The 20633-nt window shown below is 55.5% G+C and overlaps 1 protein-coding gene across 3 annotated transcripts; it reads right to left on the bottom strand.

The window, feature by feature from the left end:
- Positions 1-1664: 1664 nt before the first annotated feature.
- SLC52A3 (solute carrier family 52 member 3) lies at positions 1665-17764 on the bottom strand. 3 transcript variants are annotated; one of them, XM_036419189.2, is made up of 5 exons: positions 17669-17764; positions 8539-9162; positions 4713-5215; positions 3319-3442; positions 1665-2843 (listed from the first exon to the last, which is right to left on the bottom strand). In XM_036419189.2, the coding sequence occupies exons 2-5, from the start codon at positions 9103-9105 to the stop codon at positions 2631-2633; spliced, it is 1407 nt and encodes a 468-aa protein (XP_036275082.1). In that variant the 5' UTR covers positions 9106-9162; positions 17669-17764; the 3' UTR covers positions 1665-2630. The 3 variants fall into 3 exon arrangements, with proteins under 3 accessions (XP_036275082.1, XP_036275081.1, XP_036275084.1); XM_036419188.2 differs by lacking the exon at positions 17669-17764 and adding an exon at positions 10161-10213; XM_036419191.2 differs by lacking the exon at positions 17669-17764 and adding an exon at positions 10085-10139.
- Positions 17765-20633: the final 2869 nt, after the last annotated feature.

The raw sequence follows: 20633 nt of genomic DNA on the forward strand, positions 1-20633 counted from the left end.
GCCTTCCGTTCGTTAGACAGAAGCCTGGACTCAGAGCGCGGGTCTGTGCTCTCACGTTGCGGTCCGTTTTCTGGGGCTCTGGCTGGGTCCCCCCATCTGGACCACCGCCAGCACACTCCCCGCGTGCAGGGCCTGGGACACACAGAGGCTCCGGCCCTATGCTGAAGCGTTAGAAGATGCTCACGTCAAAACAAAAAGGCCTTGTCAAACGGGAGGGAGGCGCTTTTAGCATCCCCGCTGTCCAGAGGAGGAGGCAGCGCTCACGAAAAGGTTGCGATGCCGTCAGGCGTGGTGAGGGAAGGCAAAACCGCAGAGAGGGGCGTGGAAGGGAGGCGCCTCCTGCATATACTGTCGCCTGCCTTCCCGCCTCGTCCTTGGCAGCAGAGGGCGGCCAGCTCCGTATGGCACATGCTCTTCTGCATCTGCTCTCCGTGTGTGCAATCCATCTTGGAGCCTCCTCCCGCGTCAGCAGAGAGCTTGTTCATTACGGACTCCAGCCTTCTTCCTGAGCGGGGATGCCCTGAAGCCGCCTGCCGCCCTGGTGAAGGTTGACACACACAGGACTTTGCCCTGGGTTCAGAGGGAGACACCCCTTCCCCCTTGTCTTAGAGCGTTTCCTTTAGAAAACCCAGCGCCCCTCACCCGGCCTACCTTCAGTGCTGGTCTCCCAGCTGCAAACCACCTCCCCTCCTAGATATGGGTTTCCCCCCCTGTGGATGAGGGCAATTAGCTAACAGGCAGCCAGCCCGAACCAAAAGGTGAATTCAGGATGAACTGTGGCAGTCGGTGCCGTGTGATGTGATCGGTTGTGTCTGCCTGTACACAGAGAGGGTTCCTCCCCGCCTCTGCAGCTCATGGACGGATTGCCTGTGATGTGCACCAGGACTGCTGCTCATTCAGTAACGAGGCTGTTTTCTTTCTCTTCTACCTGTACAGAGGCTTTCTGGGTTCCTCGGGGACTTTAACACATTAAGTGCCAAGCCTGTTCTGTCTTCCTTTCGGTGCAGCCCGCGACACCCCGTCTCACCGATGCGCTGGCGGCACCAGTGGCGGACCGGTCCAGACGGAAAGGGACTGACATGGCACTGACCGTGTTAAAATAAATGTTGTCTTCAGCATCTTCAAACATCTTTCTGCAGAGTCCTGGGCATCTCCGCACAGTGGGACACTATGCAGTCAGGACAAAGAACACAAACGCACTCTTCATTGTCATTGCAGAGGCAAGGTGCAAGCGTCGAAGTGAGTCCATCTTTTTTTTTTTTTTTTTTTCTGTAAAAGGACTCTATCTGTGTTTTCTCACATTGGCATACTTTCTGGAAGATCAGTGAGGGACTAAGAAAAAGTGCTCGTGTGTGTTAAGAGGAACTGCGTGGATGGGGGCGAGAGGAGGGATGGGATTTTCTTTTTTTTTTTTTTTTTTTTTGCTGAACACCATTTTATATTTTCTGATTTCTGAAACATGTGACTATGTTATCTATTAAAAATAAATTAAAAGGGAGGGGTGGTAGCAAGCCAACTAAACAAACCACGAAGGAAAGAAACCCCAGATCCAGACATCCTCTCAGCATTTGGTTCTGTTCATTTCTGAGCTCAGTCTTGACCTTGAAGTCAACTGAACGTGAATTATGTTGGTACATTTTCAGGGTTCTTGGTGGACTTTTTCCTGTAAGGTGGACCTTAGTGTAAAAGCAGGGAATGTCTTTATTAAAAAAACAAAAAAACAAAAAACACACACACAAAAAATAAAATAAAAAACCATCAGGTAAAACAACGGTCACATTGCACTCCTCCCTGTGCTCCTCCTCCCTCCAGGCCGCAGCCCTGCTTCCCAGGGTCCTCGCTGCCCAGGGTCCAGCCTTGCTGGGTTGGGGGTGGGGCACCGGCTTTCAGAAGCTTGGTGTAGCCCCTCCCCCATCGTCTCTCTCTGCCTCTCAGGAGGTCATGGGTCAGGACGGATGATGGGAAGGGGTGGGTGGGGCACAATGTCCCTCCATGCTGGGCATCAGGGAGCCCGAGATTCCACCATTAGCCGCGTCTTCCAGAAGCTCCTCGGAGGACAGTGGGGAAGGACATGGGGCAGGAGTCATCTCTCAAGCCCCGGCCCCTGTAGGCGGTGTTGGTTGTCTCTCTTGTTACTACTGTTGGGCATTAGATCAGGAAGTGGCCCCGGCACTTTTGCCACCCGCCGGCACCTCCCTCTCATCCCTCGGCCAGGCGCATGAGGTAGGTGCTATTGATCATAATCGCCGTTTTGTGCATGAGGAAACACGGGCACAAAAAAAATCTAGTGACATCCCCAAGGTCGCACAGCTCGCCCTCTTGGCTGCTGCCCTTCGAACACCCTCGAGCTGCCTCCTGCTGGGTGCTCCAAGCCAGTCCTCTCCCAGGCGTGTGGGAAGGACGCCCTGGAACAGTGGGATTGCAAGCAAGGTGACTCAGAGCCGGGGGAGGGCCGTGCTCTGCATTTCCAGGCTCCCTGGGAGGGAGGCCTGTGGAATGAGTCACCTTAAGGAGGGGAGCTTGTGTTGATGGTCCAAGTCCTCAGGCTCCGCCTCAGATAGCCCCCCAAGACTTTCCCAGTGACCTTGGGCCCTTGCCTTGACTCCCCGGGCTCCCAGGTGTCCATTGGCCTAGGCGGGGCACTGCAGGCTGCAGAAGTCCGCCGAGGAGAAGAGCCGCCACACGTTGACCAGCGGGAACATGAGCAGAGCTCCCAGCAGCGAGCCCAGCTGCACCGCCGCCCCACACCACAAGAGGGCGCTGCGGCTATGGTCGCGCAGGATCACGCCCAGCATCACCTTGACATAGCTCAGGCAGCCAATGAAAAGCACCCACGAGGCCACCTGCAGGGACAGGGTGGGAGAGATGCAGAGTGCAGGGGGCTTTGGGGCGAATCCTAGAGGCCAAAGGTATAAGATGACCTACGGTAATAGGGATAAGGTAACCCTGCGATTTGAACCCTCCCCAAGGGCAAAGGAGAGCCCAGCAGTTACTCCCTTCCTCAGGATCAAGTCCAGGGCCTGTGGGAGAAAGCCACTGCGGACAAAGACAAGGTGGGAAGGGTGTGGCTTTCCGAGGAGAGCCTGAGCCATTACCTTGGACCGCCTACCTTGCCTTCCCAAGTCTCCTTTCCTAAATGAGAAGCAACCCCCTCCCCACCATCACACCCCCCCCCCCCCCCCCCGCCACCTGGGGCTCCCCAAGGGAGCAATCAGAGACTGCTCAATAGAAAGGGCTGTACCCCGTGTCCCCCAGGCCTGTACCCCGTGTCCCTCAGGCCTGGCCCGGCGAGGGCCACCTGTGGGAGCAGATACTTACGATGGCGACTTCTCCACCCCAGTGGCCCTGCAGGAGGGGGCAGGGGCTCATCACCGCCATAGCCATGTTGTAGGTCCCAAAGCCGGTCCCAAGGACGGTGAGGACCCCCAGGAAGAGCAGAGACCTAGGGCAGAGCGGGGGAGGTGAACGGAGTCGTGACAAGCCTGACCTCTGCCTCCCCCAATGTGGGAGCCACGTGGGATGGTCAGCAGCTCCGGGCTTAGAGGTTAGGTTAAGGTGACCAGATCGTCCCGCTTTTGGCGGGACAGTACTGATTTCTAACATTTTTTCCTGAGTCCCGTGGCATTTTTAAAAAAGTCCCAATTTTTGGAAAGAAGATTTTCTTTTTCCAAAAATAGGGACTTTTTTAAAATGCCGTGGAAACTTTAGATCCACGTGGAAACTTCCAGGCCACTGGGCTCCCATGGTCAGTGAGGCTCCTGAGGGACAAGGCTGGCCTAAGCCACCCTGGGCATCCAGCAGGAGAAGCAGAATGCCTCTGGCGCTACGCGGACCTGGTTCTAGTCTCAGTGTCACCGTGTGAGCTGGGAGGTTGGGCCCGGAGCCTCCATGTCCTCTCCTGGGAAATGAGCCCGGGGGGCCTGTGGGAGCAGAGCGTGCAGGGTCTGGTCTGGCCATGAGCCCTACCACTGCCATTTCCCCCCACTCCCGCCCGCAACACCCCAGCCTTAGACAGGAAGCTGGGCCAGAGAGCGGTGGCTCTGAGCAGGCACTGGCCCTGGCCCTCGGGAACCCTCTCTTCTGGCCTCGGCTACCCGTCTGTAACCGAGGTTTGCAGGGTCTGGAAACCCAGGGACCAGCGTGGATGCCTTCCATTCAGAGTCCAGGTCTGACATTGAGGACACTACCCTTCCCGCACTGGAAGTCTGTCCTCCTAGCCCCGTGGTCAGCAAACTGCGGCCCTAAGGAGCCAGTGGGGCTGGGGGCAGGAGGGCAGGGCTGGACTCCTGGCAGCAAAGCAGGCCCGCCTTTCTCTGAGCCTCAGGGTTCCATTCGTCAGTGGGAACCTCACTTCCTGCCCGGCTGCTGCTTCTCAGGGGCCGATGGCCGTGATGGCGGGCACATTGGACCCGCCACGCTCTGCGCTTTACAGAATCAGCTCCTCTCCCGCTCCCGGCCACGCTCGGAGGCAGAACCATGATTATCCCCATTTGTCGGATAGGAATCCCCGAGGCATAGAGGGGTGGGGCGACTTGTCCAATATCACACAGCTAGGAAGCAGCAGAGCTGGGATTTGAACCCAAGCCATCTGGCTCCAGAAACCATCGCATTAACTGCTACACACACCGCTGATGGTTGGGGTCTGGAATTCTGGCTTTTTGAGATGAGGTGCGCCCCCACCCAGAGCTCCCCGGGGCCAGCAGGCAGCAGACCTGCTAGGCAGGAACATGGAGAGGAAGCAGGCCAGCGGGTTGGCCATGGAGCTGAGGGCGGCGGACAGGTGGTAGGCCACCGGCCCGTAGGACAGGCAGGAGTAGGTCTGCACGGAGGGCAGCACGCCGTTGGTGAGCGCGTTCACGAAGGCCACCAGGCCGTAGATGAAGAGCAGGTGGGCCGGGTAGCGGGCGGCCGCCTTCTCCTCGGCAGGCTCCGGGCCCCCGCCGCCGTCCGCCCGGCCTGCTGGGCCCCGGTCCTCCTCCAGAGGCCGGATGGAGTAGAGGGTGACCTGGGAGGTGAGCAGGTCTTCGGTGGAGGTCTTACAGCGCCTGGGGGGACGCTGGAGCAGGAAGAAGGCAAGGAGGGAGCCGGCCATCATGGCGGAGAGCAGCAGGAAGAAGACCAGGGGCGAGAAGTGGGCGGGGAGGTAGCGGCTTTCCAGGTGGACCCGGGTGGGCGCGGCCCCGGTGAGGCCGGGCGCAGGAGTGCTATCACGTCCCTGGGGAAGACAAAGCGAGGGTCATCAGGTCCCTGGGTGACGCTGGGACACAGGGGAAATCACTCATAATGGTAACATGGCCGAAACCGGTTTGGCTCAGTGGATAGAGCGTCGCTCTGTGGACTGAAAGGTCCCAGGTTCGATTCCGGTCAAGGGCATGTACCTTGGTTGCGGGCACATCTTCAGTGGGGGGTGTGCAGGAGGCAGCTGATGGATGTTTCTCTCTCATCAATTGTTTCTAGCTCTCTATCTCTCTCCCTTTCTCTCTGTGAGAAATCAATAAAATATATTTTAAAAAATAATGGTAACACGCAACAGATTTGATGCATTATTATTAATTAGTGTGTGATGAATAATGTACCCGTGACAACTGAGGTCACGATAATACATGCTCGTGTGGACCGACGGCTGACTGGGCACCACACTTCTCATGCAACAGCTGGTGTGCACCTCCTGGCAGCCCTGTCGTGCAGGGGGGGACTGTTTCCCGGATTTGGTCCTGGGAGTATGTGGCAAAGCCAGTCCACTTGGTTGTTTCGGACTCAGCTCTGCCTCTTCCTACTCTACAGCCCTCCAAGGCCGGCAACTACATGCATGTTCAGAGGAGGGCGGGCACAGCCAGTGGGAGAGCAGCCCCATCGGACTCACTCTGAGATGATGTGGCCTAGTGTGGCCAGATAGATCTCTTTTCAAGAGCTACCTGCCTGGCCGGTGTGGCTCAGTGGTTGAGCATGGACCTGTGAACCAGGTGGTCACAGTTGGATTCCAGGTCTGGGCAGATGCCCGGTTTGTGGGCTCCATTCCCAGAGTGGGGCAGGCAGGAAGCAACTGATCAATAATTCTCTCACATCATTGATATTTCTATCTCTCTCTCCCTCTCTCTCTTGCTCTCTGAAACCAATAAAACAATTTTTTTTTTTTTTTTTAAAAGAGCTACCAGCCTTAGCTGGTTTGGCTCGGTGGAAAGAGCGTCAGCCTGTGGACTGAAGGGTCCTGGGTTCAGTTCCGGTCAAGGGCACATGCCTGGGTTGTGGGTTTGATCCCCAGTGGGATACATGATGATTCTCTTTCATCATTGATGTTTCTATCTCTCTCCCTCTGCCTTCCTCTCTGAAATATATATATATATATATATATATATATATATATATATATATATATATATTTTAAAAAAGAGCTATTCTTAGAAAATTTCTCAGGTGAATAAAGGTTGAGGTAACCCAGGGAAAGAGCAAAGAAAGGGTGTTACTACTTCTAATTTTGGCTTTTTAACTGGATTGCTTACTGAGAGTCTGAACAAAACCTTTGCTGGTTAAATGAGATCCTGAACTCTCTTTGGTTCAAAAAGAGAAAGGACAAAAAAGAGAAAGGACACTTGCATCCCCAACCTGAATAGCCAATGGGTTGACCACAGCTGGTGCAGACCCTGAATCCGGAGCGGGAGGGCAGCCGATTCCGGAGAAGCTGGTGGGAGCCCAGGAGGAGGGCAGATGCCTTAGCATGGGTTTATACCCAGAGGGTGCTGTGCCCGGAGTGCCACGGGCCTGGTCGGTCCTGTGGGCCCTTGCTCAGGTCTCCCTAGGTGACTGGGAGTCTTGTGGGGCGGCCAGAGAAAATGCCCTACGGGGATACAGGGGTAGCCTGTAGGGATAGCCACTACATTTGGCCGTCTGAACACGTGTTCATAAAGGCTGGTTTCCCCCAAAAGTCTGTTCAGACTCTATGGATCTCAAAGAAAAAACTCAAATTAACGTGGGAACCCACACCTCCAAGGCCAACAAGCCCAGGACAGTCAGCCCCCGTTGATGCTGAGATGGCTGCGATGAGGACCCTCTGGTGCTTCTAAATTCAACGTTGGTGCATCCCGTTAGGAAACGCTGGCTGTAAAACTAGGCAGAACGAATGGAAGACCTATCTAATGGGTCTCTTGAAGCTTCAAAAAGAGGATTTAGATGAATGGATCCACCTGCGATGCTGGTTAGGCGTCAACCCAGATCTATGAGGTATTAAAAATAGCTGTCCCGCCAAAGCCGGTTTGTCTCAGTGGATAGAGCATCGGCCTGCGGACTGAAGGGTCCCGGGTTCGATTCCGGTCAAGGGCATGTACCTTGGTTGCGGGCACATCCCCAGCAGGGGTGTGCAAGAGGCAGCTGATCGATGATTCTCTCTCATCGATGTTTCTAACTCTATATCCCCCTCTCTTCCTCTCTGTAAAAAAATCAATAAAATATATATTTAAAAACAAAACAAAGCAAAAAACCCCCCGCTGTCCTTGTTTTAAAAGGGGAAGGTCATGTGGCACTTGCTTTGTCAACGGCAGATGTAAATTGTAAATGTCACTGAAAAGAATGGGGTCCAGCTGTGCTTTTATAAACGAGTGTTTATAAAAGATAGGTGTGTTGTAAATGTGAAATAATTTTCTACCTCCGGACATTGCTGACATTAATATAAAGGCAAGGGCTAAAATTCTCACGAAATGGAAACCAACTCAAATGCTTCTCAGGTTCGCATGATCTCAGATTGATCCTTAGTTCATAAAACTTAGTTAAGGTCCATTGGTTTGAGTGGAACACATCATTTTCTTTAGTTGTTGATTTTAAACATAATATTTATACAGGGTGTCCCCCCAAAATGTACGCCCTTTATCAGCTGGCAGCTCAATTTTGAAAGTGAAATGCATTTTGATAAACACCGACTTTAGAATTATTCAGAGTGTGTGTATACATTTTTGCGGGGTAGCCTGTATTTTACCTGGGTTTACAAAAATAAATTCATGTTAATCATTGCATTTGATGTCTATAAAATACGTTTCTAAAATAAAGTGTCTTCATAAACTTAAGCTAAAGAATGCCAGTTGCTTACTTCTTAGTTTCCATTAGAAGTTGCTCAGGGTTAAATCTCAGTGTGTTTGGGAATACATCCCCAGCATTCCAGAGGCTCCCTGGGACACCCCGGAGGTTGGTTTGTCTGTTAAATGGCTGCAGGGAGCGTTGTGAAATGGACAAGGAACAGCCGCTGGGGTAGCTGTGTGGTTAAACAATGCTGGTGAATTAACCAGCCGGGCCCTGGGAAACCCGGCACAGCCTGGTTCTCTGCAGCTCCCTACCAGTAGGCGTTTAACTCAGGAGCCAATGGTCCCTGCGCTCAGAGTCTCATTTGATTGGTCTGGCTGCCGGGGTAGGGGGGGGGGGCGTAGTGTGTTTCAGCAGCTCTCTCAGGTCAAAGGCATGGGGCTACCCAGCATTTCGGAAATCTGAGCCCGCCCGCCCGCCCGCCCGCCCTGCCATAACTGCATGTGGAGCGCAATGCTGTGGGGTCAGTACCTGTGGGAGGTCGATCATCCTCGGGGTGCTGGGGCTGGAGGCGTTGTAAGGTGTGTCGGTGACGTTGACGCAGGTGGTGAGGCCCGAGCCCTGGGCAAGAGCCACCAGGGCGGGCAGGAGGCCGCTGAGCCCCTCGCCCACAAAGTAGGTGGTGAGGTAGTGGGAGGACAGCTGGCTCATGAAGGGCAGGAAGGTGACAGAGGAGGTGCAGTCCACCAGGGCCAGGAAGAAGGTGAGTACCATGAAGGTGATGCTGTGGCGGCCGCCCTGCACCCAGGAGGTGACGTTCCAGAGGAAGGCGAAGAGGGCGCAGGCGACGGTGCCCACGCCCAGCACGGCGAAGATGACGGGCACCTCGGACACGTGGCCCGGCCGGAAGTGGTGGAGCAGCGTGAAGAGGAGGGGCCCGATGTTGGCCAGCTGGATGGTCACCGTGAGGTAGGAGGGCAGGTTCCAGCCCTCGGGCAGCTCCGCCACCAGCAGGGGCAGCTCGACCCAGATCCCGTTGATGGCCACCCAGGAGCCCATCCCGAAGGTGCAGACGAGCAGGTGTGTCAGGAGGGCCATGGTGATACCCGTCCTGGGTCAGAGGCCGCCACCTCCCAGACCAGCCGGCAGCAGGGCCTACGGAAGCAGAAGACCAGGTGAGCAACGTCAGGTTCACCATCTAGCTCAGGGGGGGAACGTCCTGCCCACAGGCGGCATGAGGCCCGAGAAAGCATTGGGTCTGGCCCTGCCGAGGCCTTAGGGGTGAGCTAATGAAATGTCTGACCACATGGAGCAGGTTGATTTGTAAGTTGACAATTTTGTAGAATGGCGTTGTACGTATCCAAATGGCCCTTGGCAAAAAAAAAAAAAAAGGTTCCCATCACTGGTAGCAAAAGACTGGGCTTTGGGCTCCCAGTTTTCTCATATCTCTCCCTTCACGGACAAGTGCGCTCTGTGTGTGTGTGTGTGTGTGTGTGTGTGTGTGTGTGTGTGTGTTAAGCAGGAATCATGAGCAAATCCCTTTATAACTAACCTTCCAGGAGGAAAGACGTTTTAACCAGGACTTGTAAAGCCTGAGATCACCAAAGAAAAGTTTGATACATTCAACTGCGTAAATATCAAAACAGAAAAGCAAACAAACAAAAAATAAACACAACAGAAGCCGTGGCCAGGTGGCTCAGTTGGCCGGACTGTCATCTCACACACCACACACCGCACACCGAAAGGTCTCGGTTCGGCTCCCCGTCAGGGCACGTGCTTGGCTTGCAGGTTCGATCCCTGGTCAGGGAGCTCTTTCTCTCTCTACAGTCAGTAAACGCATACCCTCCAGTGAGGAGTAAAACAACCACAAAGTACTCCCTGGGAAAAATGCACCAGCAAGACCAAGAGACAGGTGACACCCTGGGAGGGAAGTATCTGCACTGTAAATCACAGACAAAAAGGCTCGTCTTCCTAGAAAATTAAGAACAAAAAGACCCAATAGCGAGGTGGGGAAAGGGTATGAAAAGTTCAGAGGAAAAAGTACAGGTAAGTCTTAAACGTATGAAAAGAGGATCACCCTCCTTCACGGGGAATGTCACTGAACAATGACCCCAACCTGCCGTTTCTCACCATGAGGTTGTCCCAAAGGGTGCCTGCCCTGGACAAAACCATGCGAGCATGAGGTTACTGCTTCCTGCAGCCTTGCTGGTAACAGCAAAATATAGAAAATGACCCACGTGCCCGTCAGTAAGGGAGGGCTGAGAACAGGAATGCCGGAGTCTGACGGAGGAATGAGGAACTCAGGAGCCCTCCCCGGCTGACGGGCAGGTGATGTCGATAAGGGAACAAAACCGAGCTAGGTAGACCGTGTGCTGCCTTCTGGATCCAGGAAACATGAAAACGAATACAGCTTTGCTTGTATTTGCATAAAGCCCCTCAAGAACACACGGGAACTCCGGGGCTGTGGGTGGCGCCTACACAGAGCGATTTCTAGCCCTGGCCAAGTGGCTCAGTTACCCGGAACATCATCCGGGACATCCAAAGGTTTCGGGTTTGATTGCCAGTTGGGCACATAAGTTGTGGGTCCTATCCCTGGTTGGCATGCGTGAGGGAGGCAACGGATGGGTTTTCTCTCACATCGATGTTTCTCTCTCACTTCCCCTCTTTCTCTCTCTCTCAGATCAATAAACATATTCTCGGGTGAGAATTAAAAAAAAAAAAAAGATTTGTAGACCTTTTTATACAGTGTTGACTATATACACAAGTAATTATACTATTACAAAGGTTACTTAACATAAAATTCCAACCTGGAATTACTTAAATTCCAACCTGGCATTTTCTTGTGACAGTATAGCACTCCCTAGCTGGACAGTCCCTAGGAGACCAGCTAACTCTGACCCTTCGGAGGACCGTTCTGTCACCTGCTCACCACCAACCCATGAGCTGCGTCACACCGGAAGCCGTGTCACACTGGCCGTGCCCTGTGCTCTTTGATTCCCCTCAGTATGAGCAGAGATAGAGGAGAGGCCAAAAGCGAGACTCTGGAGCCAGCTCCTGGGCTTGAACCCAGCTCTGCCACTCACTGGGGTGACGCTGGGCATGGGACTGCCTCTCGGGACCTCACTGTCTCCCTCTGTAGACAGAGGATGATGACGGCACCCACGAGACCCTGGTGTGTTAGTGAGCTGCTGGTGTCCGGGCTGTGCCTGCCACATGGTAGGCACTAGCTGAGGTCAGCTGTTATTACTGTGGTGAAATGCCAGGTTTGTGGGCATCGGCATTGTGTTCTAATTCCCATGAAAAAATGGACGTGTGGCTATTCAGATTTAAAAAGGGAGAATAATTCCCCAGGAGGAGCCACAGGCAAGTGCCAGCGGTACCTGCGCCATCCTGGAGGAGAGAAATGCCGGAGTCGGAGTCAATTGGGCCAGTGCCCTCCTTTTACAGATGGGAGACAGGACGGGTCTGCAGGGAGGGAGGGATTCTCCGGAGAGATGGAGAGACAGAGGGGAGGTGGATTTGGAGCCAGTCCCCTGAAGCACTTGTCCCCGCCCCCCATGACCCTGTGGTGACCCCTGATCCTTTGGTTCTACGCAGTTCCTCAGGTGAGGATTAAAAAGAGGGGGGGGGGGGGGGGGGGGGGGGGGGGGGGGGAGAGAGAAAGAGAGAGAGAGAGGGAGAGAGAGAGATGGGAAACAGAGATCTGCTGTGTCCCCTGGCTCCCCGGCTGGGGATGGACTGGAAACTAGGTATGTGCCCTGCCCCAGAATCACAATCGAACCTGAAACCTTTTGTTGCCGGGGACAACGCCCAAGCACCTGAGCCGCCAGGCCAGGGTGCGGTGTCTCTGGGCCGGCCTCACTCCGGGAAGCCTTGACACCACAGCAAGGTCTCCCCACCCAGACCTGACTCTCAGGGCCCCTCTCCCTTCCTCCTTCCTCCACGGCCTCTCCTTGCCCTGGGAAGCTGCAGCAGAATGCAGTCTGACCTGCTTTCAACCCGACCCGACCTGACCTGACCCGCCGCCTCCTGTCCAGCCTCAGCTAAGCCGCCTCCGCCTGTCTCTCACTGTGAGGCTGGCCTAGCAGCCAGGCCTGGCTCTGGGGCACCACAGGGGCCCCTGGAGAAGGGCAGCTCCAGGCAATGGCCGCCTGCCTGGCCACTCCCGTCCCTGTGTGTGCTCCGAGCCCGGAGCGTCCCGCAGGGCCCGGGCCCAGGAGGACCCCGTCCCAGGATGCCCAGCGCTGGGCCCTGGGGCCCCTCCTGTCAGGGTTTCTGGTGTGGACACGTCCAGGCACATTTCCGGGGAGACGGAGGTCTCAGAGGGCAGAGGGCTGCTGAGGGGCCTGGCCCTGAGGGATTTTCGGCTCAGGGTCTGTGGATTGGTCCCCCTCGGCCATCGCCAGACAGCAGGCCTGTTCTTTTGGTTACTGAAACCCGCATGTTGGGTCGTGGTGTACAAAACTCAGGATTTCTGGGTTCCTGGGATGGTATGTCAAATCTCACAATAAAAATTGGGATGGGGGTGAGGTGTATTTTATGTCTTCAATCTTACATTTTTTTAATCTCTCTAGTCATTCATTTTTACTGTAAAAGAGAAGATTCAAGCGTTTGCCACAGATTGGAAAGAAAGACTAGAGCTTGCCCCGGGGGAATACACGATGCCTGGTTTGTTGAGAATATTCTGGAAGACCACACCAGGTCTACCTGCCCAACTGGCAACCGTCACTCTCGGCCCTCTTTCACTTAGGGCGCTTGCCCGGCCCCAACTGGCCCCATAAACACTGGGACCCCTTGTTTCTGAGCCGCCAGGTTCCCTCACTAGCTGGGGGCTCACTGGGGGCTGCAGTCCAGTCTTGGGCCTCTCTCTCCATCCCAGACTCTGGGCCCTGCCTCCAGCCACCTTACTGCTCTCTCCTGCAGTAAAATTCAGAGCCAGACACCTGGGGTCAAGCTCCAGCTTCCACCCTTCCAAGCTGAGCAGAGGACAGCCTCCTGGCCTGACACCTCTTCTGCAAAACGGGGAGGCTCCCAGGACTGGCAGCAGAATGGTAATGACCTTGAACTTGCAAAATGTTGGAATAGTGCTGGACACAAAGCACGTGCTCAATGAGACACGAACTGTTCTGTTCTTCCCATTTCAGCAGATACATGAACTGCATTTGAAAACAGGCGACTACCCGGAACACACTTTTGGATACAACACAAGTGATTCCTGGTGGCAAGATTTTGCTATCACTTCCTCTTAATCAGTCCCTAAGGGGTGACTCAGCACCTACTCTGCTGTCGGAGCTCCGGGAGATGAAAGCAGAAAAGCCACAGGGGATTTCCCCCGAGGAAGGTACGAGGAAGAGGTGTGTGGGCAGCCGAACTCAAGTGCAACCGCCGGCGAAGGTGCTGCTGGGACTGAATGGTGGTGGTGGGTAGGTGTGTGTGGGGGGGGGGGGGGAGAGGGGGAGAAGGACGGGTGGAGTGGAGAAGGGAGAGGCTCTCTTTCAAAGTCCCAGAGCTCTGGGACGTGAGGGCAGTCTGGCTGCGACATCCGTCACCCCACGGATCGCCAAGGCTGACTCCGCTGGTCTGGATGGTGAGGCGGGTGTCCCCATCCTCCCTCACCGTCCCTGTGCATAATCCTTCTCCCCCCCCCCCCCCCTCCCCAGCTGCAGCATCTGGGTCAAAGAGGACAGCCTTCCCTCATGGAGGAGGGGCCCATTCTTCGGTCCTGGATATACGAGTAGCTGCCCCCCCCCCCCCCCCCCTTTAGAACCTTTAAGCAAGCAGGCTCTCAAAGCCAGGAGCCCTGCTGCAGCGTCTCAGCTCCCCACGGTGCTGCCCAAGACCCAGAACCGGGCGAGGCTGCCCTCTCCGCCCTAGACCAGACTGGTGTAAGCAGCAGAATCCCAGGGGGAAAAGCTGCTCTGAGCCAACTCTGACGGTGGAAGGAAGAAACAGGCAGAGCATGTGTGATAGTCCAAGGCTGAGGCTGTCGGATGCTCATTAGCCATTCTTTCCTTCTTCCTTAGTGGTCCCAGGGTTTTGGTTGGGCAAACAGCCACTGAGCTGAAGGACTACATTTCCCAGCTTCCCTGGGCGCCAGGCATGGATATCTGATCAAGCCTGGACTGCTGGCAGTGTGCGGTTCTCTTCCTCTATCCTGCTGTCTGGAACTCCAGCAGCCACACTGCTCCATGGGGGATGGTGTGGGGCTGGTGGAGACGGGACCTCCCCTGGACTCAGGGCTCAGAGCCACCACACCAGCCCTGCTCTGCCTGCCACCAAATTATTGTACTTACTTAATGTTCTTTAAGCTGTAAATAAGCTTCTATTTTGTTTGACACTCTTATATATAGCAAAACACTGCCCAAGTGTATAGAGAGATATACCCAAGGTTGTATATTGACCAATGATAGCAACCAAAATTAGTATCTCCTTTAGTACGAATGCCCCAACTAAGAAAGTCAGGTCCTGCAGGCCCCAACGAGGATTTGATGAAAATGAAGATCAAACAGAATCAGTGACTGAGAGACATCGTACAGTGGCCCCAAAAGATTAGGAGCAAACATGGGGCAAAGGTCTGTCCCAGCCCCGACAGCTTAAGGTGCTGGATGGAGAGTGATCAATGCTGCGCCTGATAAACAGGAATAAGTGAACAATTAACGGGAGCGAATGCACAGAAGCCGGTCACCTTTGCCATCTCAGGAGCTATTAAACCGAAGAGAGGGTTCAGCGAGGAGGCGGTTACACATTGACGGAGCCGCCGTGGTCCCACATGGAACCACCTCCAGAAAGCAGGGCTTGTGTGGAGTTGTCATTTGGGAAAAGCAAGCAAAGCTAGGTTTCTCTCTTACGTAGCCCCCACACCCTCCAAAGGCATCCGTTGCAGAGGGTCCAAATATTTTAAAAATTGAACAGAAAATCCGGTGGTCCTGATCGATTCTAATGAGCTGAGAAATTCTATGCCTAGCGATGACACAGCGCAACATGCACCTCACGTGTCTGTGGCGATGCCGGTGTGAACAAAGTGCGTGCGTGGCCAGCCCAATCACAGAATACAGCTCAGCCCTCGATGGTGTGGCTCCGTGGATAGAGCGTCGGCCTGCGGACTGAAGGGTCCCAGGTTCGATTCGGGTCAAGGGCATGTGCAAGGGCACCTGCAGGCTCGATCCCCAAGGAGGGGACGTGCAGGAGGCAGCAGATCAATGATTCTCATCATGGATGTTTCTCTCTCCCTCTTCTTTCCTCTCTGAAATCAATAAAAACATATATTTAAAAAAAAAAAAAAAGCGTACAGCTCACACCAGTGTGTGCAGTGCATGATCCTTGATAACGACAATCAAGGGCTGTTGCTGGCTTATGCGTTCACTGTGCTGTACTCGGTGTTACGGTGGCGTGTACTCTTCCCACTTATTAACACAGAAGCTTTCTGCAGGACAGTGTGCCACGTTACATCGGCAGCGGCCTCACACATCTCCTTTCCCACATCTCTCGATTGCATCCCCTTCTCTTGTAAGTGAATTAGCCTGGTGAGATTTTGTACAGACACACGCCGAACAGGCTTGTTACAGTACAGACAACAACATCAACATCGCCCAAGGACACCTCTCAGAATGCCCCTGCTGTTACGCGGCATGTGACTGCAATAAAAATGCCCTGAGAACATCGTATAGATAACGTATAGATAACGTATAGATAGCAGAGACTGCCGAGGACCTGGGGCAGAAAGGAGCCTGGGCCAACGTGGCTGGAGTAGTGAGCGGGCCGGATGGGAAGACAGGATTTGATTTCTGGGCGATAGGTCACCTGCACTGAGAGCTGGAATCCCCACGCCCCACAGCGCTGAATTCTCTGGATGCCGACCGAGGCCCGGCACAGCTGTGCAGTCTGGCTCTCTGAGTCTCTGTTTCCTCATCGGGAAACCCATGTCCTCTGTGGCTCCCCGGCCTTGGCCTGCTCGCGGCCAGCCACACCAACTGCCACGTGCTTTGAACAGAGGAGACACAGCCTTCGGTGACAAAGGCTGCAGGGACCAAGCCAAACAGGATCCCTTTTCAGGAGCTCCAGCCTCCGCAGCACGTGGGCTGGGAAGGCGGCAGGCCCTGGAGACCTTCTGCCATCCTGAGAGACTCTCAGAGGCACTCCCATAAAAGGCGGGCAAACCCAGGAGCCAGGAGAGCCCCCAGGCAGGAGGTCTGCTTTGCATTTTTGGAGTTCAAAGAAGCCCAAGGGAGGAAGGGCGAGGGAGGAGTCCCCGCCGAGGGCCAGGGCGCCCTCAGGGTGTGCCTGGGCCACTCCTCCCCCCTCCCAGGCTGGAAGGGTCCTGTCTGACCTTGACCGTCAGAGCCCAGGCCGCCCCTCTCCTGGACTCCTGCCTGCTCTCTGCATTATCCCTCCACAGTGCGGTGGCACATCCGCTGCTCCCAGGGTGTGTCTGTGTCTCTCTGCTGAGTGCTGGTCTCTCCCACAGGGAGTGCCATCTCCAGGAGAGCAGAGCCCTGTCCTCGGCCCCGTCCAGGTGGCCATCTGGGACTGCAGGGCCTGGCCACCACCGAGCCTGCCTTCGCCACGTGAGCTGAGCTGGCCAGGGTGGCCCCGGGCAGTGCCAGGGCCTGACACGGTCTGGACAAGGGTCTGAGTCAGTGTTGTCTCGGGTGCCAAGCTGCTGGAGAAGCTGGTCCAGAGCCTTCGGAGAGTCCTGCAGCCCCCTCCCACTCTCAGGGCCTGCCCCCCCCCCCCTCAGGGCCTGCTGAGCACCCCCTCCCCCCCACCCCCCTACAATAAGGGTGGGGGGGAGGTTGTCTGGGCAGGAGCAGGATGACTCTGAGTCAACAGAACAGGGAGACTGAGAGCATCAGAACCAGAAACCTAGAGGGAAAGACGGAGAAAGAGAGAGACACACACACACAGAGACAAGAAGACCCAAGAGTAGAAGTGGGAATGGGCAGAAAGAGACAGGGACGTCAAATGGGGGGAGCTGGGGCGAGGAGGAGAGGGAGGCAGAGAGCAGCTGCTGTGCTGGGTGCCCGGCCTGCTGCAGCCGCCCAGCTGCTCAGCTCACACCTGCTTGTACCAAGAGGCCTTCCTTCTCCGCCTCTCCCGGCGGCCCCAGAGTCCCCGGGGCCTCAGCCAGCTCCGTGCTCCCACCTCACAGATGTGGGGAATCCGAGGCCCACATCCTGTCCAGCCCCCAACCCCACGACAAGGCATCCAGGCCTGTGCTGACTGCTGTGTACCCTCAGGCCAGCTGCTCACCCTCTCTGGGCTCACCTCTCACCAGAGGCTCTGAGGAAGCAAGGAGATGAAGGAGCCTGGTCCTGTGAGTTCCCGCCCTCCCCTCCGTGGCCTCCCTCCCAGGGCCTGGAAGCGCTTCAGGCCTCCCATAGGCCTGGCCTTGGCTGGGTTCCCCTCCCCATTTGGGCCTGTCCCAGCCCCCAGTCCTGGTGCCAGGCTGGTGAGGCTGCATGTGCTGCAGCGGGGCAGAGGTCACGGGGGCCCAGCGTTTGGTCAGGAGGGAAGGAGGCCCTTCTTCCCTCCCTCCCTCCTTCCCCTCCCGCCTGGCAGGCTGAAACTAGGGGAAAGGCCACGAGCCACCTTCTGTCCCCAGACGAGGGCCCCGCCTCCACCCTGAGCCGGGTACCCCCTACCAGCGACCGGCCCCTGGTACCTGCGGCTGTGCCCTCTCGGGCCTGAGCTGCCCAGCTCTGCGCCTCTCCCTGCAGGTCTGTCTGGTTTTCCAGCGGCTCTGCTGGGAGGGCAGGAGGCGGCTTGCTTAGTATTAACCTGTCCCCGCCCCTGAAGTGTGTGTGTGAGGGGGGAGGAGGGAAGGGGGGGTGTGGGGGGGAGTGGCCAGGACTTCCAGAGCCTCAAAGAGCCTACTGTGTGCCTGGAAGCCCCCTAGCTGCCCACCTGGGCGCAGGTCCCGGTTACCTTAGGGACAGGAGCAGTAAAGGGCTGACCTTACCCGGCGCTTCCTGACATTCCGGCCGCTTCCTGGGCCTGATCTCTGGAAGGCCAGGGACCTGCCCAGGTCGCTGGCTCTGGCCACACCCCAGGGCGACTGTGTTCTTGGCCATGGGATCCTGGCTCCAGGGAGCAGGAACTCCTGGCGCCTCAGAGAGCCTCTTGGAAAGGGGAGGTGAGAATAGTGCCCTCCGCCTTGGGCAGAGATCCTGGCGGCCAGACTTTGCTCAGTGAGCTGAGGGCGCCAGGCACAGCTCGACGGGCACTTCATGTCCCCCTTTTACAGATGAGGAAACAGAAGCCCTGGCAGAGCTGGTCCCTGTGCCCCGTGACCGATGGTCCTCTGACAAACCGTCACAGTTCCCGTCTGATCAGCCCTGCCAGTCATCCTCGGCCGTAGGTAGGTGGGTGCTGCTTTTACAGACGGGGAAGCGACCTGCTCACGGCGCTAAAGCCAGCCGGCGGTCGGGACTCAAACCCACTCCCGTGGCGTGACTGACGTGAACAGCGCGGAGCCTGGTGCTCAGTCGATGCTCACTGAACGCTGGCTCGGATCAATGGTTCTGGCTCGCGTTTTGCATCGCTCTCCGAGAGAGGCATTTACTTACCCAGCGATCCCTCTCCCAGATGCAGGCGTGGGATGAGAGGCGAGCAGGCCTGGACCCTGCCCTCAGCAGGAGAAGGCCCAGGAGGTGTTGGGAGCAGACACTTCTGGGTCACAAGAACGGGTGCCAGGAGCCCGAGAGGCTTGGCCTCCGCCTGCAGCTCCGCAGCCCTGGGCCCTCCCCCCAGAGAGGCACCCACCCCTCCCACAGGAAGTTCTCCCTGGGGGGGACCCACCCCCTGCTGATACGGCCTCACGCTGGCAACCCCCCAGGTGCCTCTGGTGTTATTTTTAATCTAAAACTGTATCTTTATCACCAGCGGACAAAGACTCCTCTGTTGCTTATCAAGCCGAGGAAAATACCGGTGACTCCCACCTCTGCCCGCTCCCCTTCCCACTGGACCGAGAAGCCCTGACCGCTTTATCGCTGCTCTTCCCCGAGGGTAGCCTTTGCAGCTCCCGCTGGAACGGCTCGCCATTCAATGATTTCCTCTCCCCATCGCTGTGTCCACCTCTCCCTCCCCCTTCCTCTCTGAAATCAATGAAAACATATTCAAGCTGAAACCGGTTTGGCTCAGTGGATAGAAAGCACATGTGTCAAACACAAGGCCCGCGGGCCAAATTCGTCCCGCCAGGCCTTGCAATGTGGCCCGCACCGCGCTGTCATCACTGCACTCCGCTGCGTTTCCATCACAATGACAGTTTATGACGGTTCAGTAAACCATTTGGCCCGAGATTTAGGCTGGATTTTAGATTTTGGCCCCTTCTCTGATTGAGTTCGACACCCCTAGGATAGAGCATCGGCCTGTGGACTGAAGGGTCCCAGGTTCTATTCTGGTGAAGGTCATGCACCTTGGTGCGGGCACATCCCCAGTGGGGTGTGTGTGTGTGGGTGTGCAGGAGGCAGCTGATCAATGATTCTCTCTCATTGATGTTTCTGGCTCTTTATCCCTCTCTCTTCCTCTCTGTAAAAAAATCAATAAAATATATTTAAAAAAACACACATATAGAAAGAAAGAAAGAAAGAAAGAAAGAAAGAAAGAAAGAGAGAAAGAAAGAAAGAAAGAGAGAAAGAAAGAAAGGAAGAAAGAAAAAAAGAAAGGAAGGAAGGAAGAGGAGGGCGAGGAGACCTGGAGCGGGCCGGTTGAAGAGTGGGGAGAGCCGGTGGAGACACTCTGAGGGGCGCAGAGACCCGGGTCTGGGAAGGGCCGGACCTGGACCTGCTCCGTTATCCTCACGCACCCGAATGAATGCAGCTCGCTTCCTCGCTGGGTGCATCAGATTTGCCATCAAGAACAATGTGTGGCACTTTACTTCACCACCAGCTTTTGGGGAGATACTGTACGTGTGGCTCAGTGGTTGGGCATTGACCTATGAACCAGGAGGTCAGGGTTCGATTCCTGGTCAGGGTACATGCCCAGGTTGCGGCTCAACCCCCAGTTGGGGGGGTGGGGGGCCTTGCAGGAGGCAGCCTATCGATGATACTCTCTCATCATTGTTGTTCCTATCTCTCCCTCTCCCTTCCTCTCTAAAATCAAATACATATACATATATATATATGTGTGTGTGTGTATATATATATATATATATATATATATATTTAGAAAAAGAACAATGACGCCAAAACTGGTTTGGCTCAATGGATAGAGGGTCGGCTTGGGGACTGAAAGGTCCCGGGTTCGATTTCGGTCAAGGGCATGTACCTTGGTTGCGGCACATCCCCGGTAGGGGGTGTGCAAGAGGCAGCTGGTCGATGACTCTCTCTCATCGATGTTTCTGGCTCTCTGTCTCTCTCCCTTCCTCTCTGTACAAAAAAAGAAAAAAAAAAAAAAGAAAAAGACCAATGTTGCAACAAACACGCTGGCAATCTGTGTTTTTTGTTGTAGTTGTTGTTTTTGTGTGTGTGTGTGTGTGTGTGTGTGTGTGTGTGTGTGTTTTGCCCACGTGGCAGAATACTAGAGACTCAAGTCCCAGCAGCGACCTACAACACACAGAGGGACCACCCAGTTGCCCTCCAAGGACTCCGCACCAGGACCGGAGTTTCCCACAAACCACTTCCCTGAGC

This window comes from Pipistrellus kuhlii, unplaced genomic scaffold (assembly GCF_014108245.1).
Source record: "Pipistrellus kuhlii isolate mPipKuh1 unplaced genomic scaffold, mPipKuh1.p scaffold_m20_p_6, whole genome shotgun sequence".
Classification (NCBI taxonomy): domain Eukaryota; kingdom Metazoa; phylum Chordata; class Mammalia; order Chiroptera; family Vespertilionidae; genus Pipistrellus; species Pipistrellus kuhlii.

Excerpts from the sequence above, each read along its gene's own strand:
- SLC52A3 (XM_036419189.2), bottom strand. The coding sequence starts at position 9,105 with ATGGCCCTCCTGACACACCTGCTCGTCTGCACCTTCGGGATGGGCTCC. Across the intron at positions 3,443-4,712 it reads TCCATGTTCCTGCCTAGCAG|GTCTCTGCTCTTCCTGGGGG; the intron begins GTCTGCTGCCTG and ends GCTCTGCCCTAG. Across the intron at positions 2,844-3,318 it reads GGGGTGGAGAAGTCGCCATC|GTGGCCTCGTGGGTGCTTTT; the intron begins GTAAGTATCTGC and ends CTGTCCCTGCAG.